The 6,834-nt window shown below is 44.4% G+C and overlaps 1 protein-coding gene across 3 annotated transcripts in view; it reads left to right on the forward strand.

Moving 5' to 3' along the window:
• PYROXD2 (pyridine nucleotide-disulphide oxidoreductase domain 2) overlaps positions 1-959 on the forward strand; it is a 31,343-nt gene extending 30,384 nt beyond the window's left edge. For 2 of the 3 annotated variants that reach the window (XM_032134853.2, XM_058436117.1), the window contains one exon: positions 659-953. In XM_032134853.2, coding sequence (XP_031990744.1) covers positions 659-746 — 88 coding nt within the window. In that variant the 3' untranslated portion in view covers positions 747-953. Of the gene's footprint in view, positions 1-658 lie in introns of all 3 variants that reach the window. The other variant, XM_032134846.2, reaches the window with a different exon arrangement.
• The last annotated feature ends 5,875 nt before the right edge of the window (positions 960-6,834 follow it).

The following is a 6,834-nucleotide window of genomic DNA, read 5'->3' on the forward strand; positions in this document are numbered from 1 at the left end:
TGGGCTCAAGTGATCCTCCTGCCTCAGCCTCTGGAGTAGCTGGGACTACAGGTGTGTGCCACCATGCCTGGCTAATTTTTTATTCTTTTGTACAGATGGGTTTTGTTAGGTTGCCCCGGCTGGTCTCGAACTCCCGAGCTGAAGTGATCCTCCCCACTTAGCTTCCCAAACTGCTGGGATTAGAGGCCTCCATCCATATTTTAGACCAGGAAGGATGGATAAAGTTAACTTCTTCAACTTTACAATTCTTTCTTGTGCGCATTCCAAGCCTAACGGAGCTGGCTGAGGCTGTCATTTGCTATGCACACTTTCTCTCAGCTGTGTGGACTTGGTCCCCTGGAAAGAGTCCAGGCTTACACATCTTCTCCCTCCCCCCAGCCCCTTATTCTGAAATTTTAACTTCGCTAACTAAGTGTCTGCCCATCCAGCACGTCCACCCTCAGCCGTTGAGACTGGGCTGTGGACCTGGCCCCTCCCCAGACCTTTGGTGCAGGAAGCCTGGAGGGATTCAGAATCTATTGAATGGCTGTCTTAGGTGATTCCACCCCTCTAACCAGCCCCACTCTGCTTTGTTGCTGGATCTCTGTAAGCCCTATCCCCACCCCCACCCTGGCGGGTTTTTGACGGGAGCTTTGATTCATAGGACATTCCCTTCCAGGAGGAGGCGTGATGGGAGCTGCTGGGCGAAATGCAGCGCATGTGGCCTTCAGGGACCTCAAGAGCATGTGACCCTGAACCAGCTCTGACCCAGGAAGAAGACTCCACCCCTGAATTCCAAGTGCTCCATTGGATCAGCTTCCCGGGAAGTTCAGCTTCGGGTTAGTACGTAAGGCCACCACAATGCTCAAGAAATTATTTTAGAAAAAATGTACAAGTTACATTTAGTGCAAGTTAACCTTATGCCCATGCCTCCATACAGGGACTGGTTCTGTTTTATTAAAACTAGTATTTCATATAGAGAATTTTGCTTGTATTTTTTCTCTGTGTTAGTTGGTGGGATAGACTCCTCTGGGGTACTCATAATTCTTATATCAGCTAAGAAGCAGTCCATTTAAAGGCCAGGCATGGTGACTCATGCCTGTAATCCCAGCACTTCGGGAAGTTGAGGCAGGCAAATCACTTTGAGGTCAGGAATTCAAGACCAGCCTGGCCAACATGGTGAAACCTCATCTCTACTAAAAATACAAAAATTAGACAGGCATGGTGGCGGACGCCTGTAATCCCAGCTACTTAGGAGGCTGAGGCAAGAGAATCACTTGAACCCAGGAGGTAGAGGTTGCAGTGAGCCGAGATTGCGCCATTGCATTCCAGCCTGGGCGACAGAGACTCCATCTCAAAACAAAACAAAACAAAAAACAGTCCATCTAACCAGTGGAAGAGTCTGATCCAAGCATCCCCCTGTCCTTGCCTGGGACCCCCACTACCAACAATTGGAGGACTGCCCAGGTGGGGCCCAGTCAACCGCTGTCACGTTCCTAGCAAGCTATAAGAATGGACCCAATTTCCCCATGATCCACAGAGTCACCCTCAGGGGCTATGGTCCTGAACAATGCTGGGCATCTCAAGCCACAGAATCCTCCAGTCAGGCAAAAAGCAGCCAAGGGTGGCTGCAAAGTGGATTCCACTGAGGCCGTCTGGGAGCCCGGTCTTCCTGATTCCAGAGCATTCAGCCTTCTGCCGCCCATGAGCTAAGTCTGTTGCATCACCAACACCTTTCAATATAAACCTCTATAATTCTAAAGAGAGTTGAATTGTCACTCTTGTCCAGGAAAATCCATCCAGAGTTCCCGTGGTAATGCAGCCCTCCCAGCCAGCTTCTCCAGTTCCGGCAGCCAAGGCCACAGTCCAAGCCGTCCCATCTGCAGATGAGGCAGGATCTTCCCTGGGAAAGCTTCCCTTCCTCCATTTCCTGGGCAAATTTATACAGGTTCAAATAGATCCACCTCATTACTTAATGTTGGTAAACTCAGATTTCTCAGCTGTAAAAGAGTTGTTTTAAAGCTCACATCAAACAATAGATCATGTTTCCATCCAGTATCTGGCACATGATAAGCATTCAGTACATGGTGGAGCTGCTGCTGTGGCTTTTATTGATGAAGATGTTTTTGTCATTTTTGTATTCTGCAGAAGGTGATCTTTTCTATATACTTTTCAACCTGGCACCCAGAATTGAAACTAGCCCTCTAAAAGCGTTGTGATCAGGACAGTACAGAACAATATCTGGGTCCCCAGGCTTTTTCCAAAGTAGCCAAGCTCCCTCCCTCATTCAGCATCAGGACCATCAACTTCTTGAGCTTGCTGAAAATTTGTTTTTGGTCAATATTGCTGGTTTTCTGGAAGGAAAGAAGGAAGGCAGGGAGAGAGGGAGGAAGAATGAGAGAAAAAAAAGGGAGGGAGGGAGGGAGAAAGAGAGGAAAAAGAGAAGAAGGAACAAAGAAAGTGAGGGAAGGAAGGAGAAAGGAAGGGAGGGAGGGAGGGAAGGAGGGAGAAATTAACATAGAAAATCTTCAAAGGCCTGGGGCAGCTCACATCAGACTTGGTCTTTAAAAATAATAACGATTTTTGGCCGGGCGCAGTGGTTCACGTCTGTAATCCCAGCACTTTGGGAGGCTGAGGTGGGCGGATCACGAGGTCAGGGGATCAAGACCATCCTGGCTCACACGGTGAAACGCTGTCTCTACTAAAAATGCAAAAAAAAAAAAAAAAAAAATTAGCCAGGTATGGTGGCACACGTCTGTAATCTCAGCTGCTCTGGAGGCTGAGGCAGGAGAATTGCTTGAACCCGGGAGGCAGAGGTTGCTGTAAGCCGAGATTGCACCACTGCACTCCAGCCTGGGCAACAAAAAGAGACTCTGTCTCAAAAAAACAAAAAACAAACCAAAAAACTTTATTTATTTATTTATTTATTTTGGTAAACAAAAGTTACAAATGCCTAATGTAGGAAATTTTTAAACTATAATAAGAGAGAAACATAAAATGCACACATAATTTTTCCTGCAGAGATAATTGCAGTTCCCATTTTACAATATTTCCAGATAGTCTTTCAGCTCATTGATATTCCGTGTTCTGTATGTGGGCTTTACATCTTTCCTTCATTTCACTTCATGTCATAAGCAGTTTTCAGTGCCATAAAAATTCTTTGAAAACATTATTTTTAATAGCTGCCTAATATTCTCTTGTAAGGATGTGTCATAATTTATTATGGAACATTGGGTTCAGCTTTGGCCTTGATTGCTAATTAGTATAAGCCAAAGGCCCAAAAGCTTCTTTTATCGCCGCTGTTCCTGTTTTAATGGTTCCCTATCATTTCTGGGATCACAAGGGTACACCTGTTCTCCAGGCAAATGTTCCCTGTAAAGGAGGAGGAACTTGGAGGAGACCAAGGAGAGAGGGGAAAAAGCACTTTTAGCACCAAGAGGAAGAATTTCCCACTGTTTGGTGACTCCCATACTGTGTCTCATGTCTCTGAAAGATGACATTTAGTCCAGACCCAGAGACAAGATAAGGTCTCAGCACTACAGGGTGCCTTGGTTCCTCCAAGCCCCCAACACATGCTGACCCCGCTGAGCAAGGCAGGCTGGTCTTACCTAAAGTGCTGACTCTGCAAATCAGCCACGAACTGGGCAAATGTGTCCCTTGCTGGCCCTAATATGTAAAACTTTTAGAGGGATAAATAAGTTAGGGCCTCATTGTTACCTGATTTACAATTGCCTGTTTCCCCAGAGCAGCAGGGAACACTTCCTTCTAGGCACAGTCCTGTAAACCCCTGAAGTGCACTGGAACCTCAGCTGGTTAAGTCGTTACCAGCGGGTCCTCCTGATCTCACAGCCCCTGGGTGATGGTGTCCAGAGACTCAGTGAGATGTGAGGTTTACAGCTCTGGGAGGAATTTGGCCTTCCTGGTGGGAGGAATGACAGATGTGGCTGACCAAGCCGGCTGTGGGCCTTGTGAGCGTGCATCTTTCTAACATACGTTCAATTTGCAAGGCAGGTGACAATTGCCAAGTTCTTCTGTGGGACCTTTGTAATACTCCTGCCCTGATGTCTGGAATGAGGGGAAAAGAGACCTGCTGAGCACAGGATGTCATTCTGTGAGGGAGTGGAGACACATGAAATGAGAAAAAGGAATGAAAAATGCAAAGCAAGGAGAAACGCAAATGGACAGCAAACCTGAAAAAATATTTAAACTCACCAGGAATCCGTTAAATGCAATGAAAACCAAACGATCATGCTTTACCTATAAAATTGAGAAAAAATATTTGTATAGAAAATTACTGGTGTGGGCAAAAAAGACGCTCTTCTGTGCTGTTGACAGCGGCATAAATTTGTATTTGATCATGAGACTCAAAAGCCAACATCCGTGTGCTTTGTGGGTTATTCTGCATCTTATCACTTAGCCTAAGGAAAACATCAGAAATGTCCCTGAGGATTTAGGTAGAAGGATATTCATGCAGTATTATTTGCAATGGCAGAATACTGGAAACAGCGTAAATGTCCCAAAATAGAGAATTAGTTAAATTAATCATGGTAACGGCATGTGATAGAATATCAAACAATGACTTTAAAAGTTACATTTTTGAACGTACTTTTCTTTTATCACATGGAAAAAAAATGCTAATAAAAAGTAAGATATAATGGGACCTGAATTTTGTCGATAGGTGATAGATGGATAGACGGATCTCTCATATACCTGTAAATATACATTATATATACTAACTATATAAAACATACCCACACAGAGACAGAGAGAGAGAAAAAGACAGAGATGGAGAGACAGAAACAGAGAGACAAATGGGAAAGAATAAATTATACCCCGAAGTACAGTCTACTAGCAGTAGCCTGAAGTCTTTCTGACCACTTGGCAGCAGCTTGGAAAATGTTCCTCACTACCTTCATGGAACCTATTTTAGCATAAGAACCAGCCCAAAGTAAATGGATGGGACTTTGAATTTTTGTTTAAAAATGATGGCCTGTGCCTGGTCAAAATGGCGTGTGAATGGCTTATGCATTGATATATATTGATTGGCCATAAGTCAGAGCGCTTCAGACCTGGTCTGGGTCTAAGAGATCCTCAGTGGAGACGTGGCATCTTTAGTCACCTAAGGTCCCTGCAGCATCACAAAGGGAAAGGGTGGCATCTTCTAGTGTTTCCACAGCCCAGCAGAAATCCTGTGTTCTGTTAAGGAGGTGACCGAGGTAAACCTGAACCTGGATTTTCTCTGGTTTTATCTGAAACTAGCCAATGCTGTTATGTAGGTTGTCAGACCAGCAACTCTGCAGCTGTCTATATATGTCTTTAACTAATAAGAGAATCACAAGAGGAATTAAATGAGACTAAGCAAAGGACATTTGATTGGTATGCAGAAGTCTTCAAAACAATGTGTCTCTTAAGAAAAAAAAAAAAAAGAAGGTTGTCAACAGTGATAAGATAGGTGAAACCTACACTTTCTGCACTGCACCTGTCGGCCTTCCTTCCTGTCTGATCTTTCAGGACCCATGGAGAAAGTGTAGGTCTGGCCCAGAAGGCTGTTGTCTATAAAGAGGATGATGATGCTTCCCATAGAGGGATGTGAGGATTGTATATACATAAACACAGCTCACAAAATATGCACACTGTGTGACTCAGCACACCCACTCCCAGATATACCCAGCAGAAATGCTTACTGGTGTTCACCAAAAGATACATACTAGGCTGCTCCTAGCAGCACTGCTTGTAATACCTCCAACCAGAAAGCTACCCCAATGCCCATTGACAGTAGAATGGATAAGTAAATTGCGGTACCTTCACATGATGGACTACTATTCACCAATGAGAATAAACAATCTAGAACCACATGCAACAAAACTATATTGAGTCAAAGAAACCAGACAAGAAATAATACATGTTGTAGGATTCTGCTTATAAATTGTACAGAAACAGTCTAAATTAATAGTTCCTATACTGTTAAAAGTTCACCTTTGGTTGGGCACAGTGGCTCACACTTGTAATCTCAGCACTTTGGGAGGCTGAGGTGGGAGGATTGCTTAAGGCAAGGAGTTCAAGACCAGCCTGGGCAATGTAGCAAGACCTCATTTATTTAAAAAAACAAACAAAAAAAAAAACAAACAAAAAAAAACCAGGCATGGTAGTGCATGCATGTAGTCCTAGCTACTTGGGAGGCTGAGGAGGGAGGATTACTTAAGCCCAGGAGTTGGAGGCTACAGTAAGCTATGCTCATACCACTGCATTCCAGCCTGGGCAACAAAATGAGACACTGTATTGAAAAAAAAAGTTCACCATTGAGGGTGTTAAGGCCTAGAAGGAAGCCTGAGAAGGGCTTCAGGGTGCTAGCAGTATATCCACCTGTTTAATGTGTGTGATGGTTACATAGGCATGTTCAGTTTCTGAAGAATTCATTGATTTCTACGCTTAGGATTTGCAGCTTTCTGTATGTGTATTATACTTCAATAGAAAGTTAAAAAAACTAGTGCCTGGAACATGGTGATGTCACTTATTAACATCATTACTCTAAAGCTCATATTTGTTGGCAAAGCCCTATGTCTGAGACTAGACTTGAAAGGGGAAATGAAGAAAGAGGGTAAGGAAGGAGAAGAGGAGAAAGGGAAAGAGGGATGTGGTGGACAAACCTGTAGGGTGCCCCCTACCCGGGACCCCTTACTAGTGCCCATGGCCTTGTGTGCTCCCCTCCCCTCAAGGGTGGGTGAGGTCTATGAATTGCTTCTAACCAACAGAATATGACAAGGTGAAAGGATGTATGTGATTATATCACACACGGCATAATCGTGCAGGAATCTCAGTTCCTGGCTGGCCATGAGGAGGCAGGTAGCCCTGTTG

This window comes from Hylobates moloch, unplaced genomic scaffold, assembly GCF_009828535.3.
Source record: "Hylobates moloch isolate HMO894 unplaced genomic scaffold, HMol_V3 SCAFFOLD_3, whole genome shotgun sequence".
Taxonomy (NCBI): domain Eukaryota; kingdom Metazoa; phylum Chordata; class Mammalia; order Primates; family Hylobatidae; genus Hylobates; species Hylobates moloch.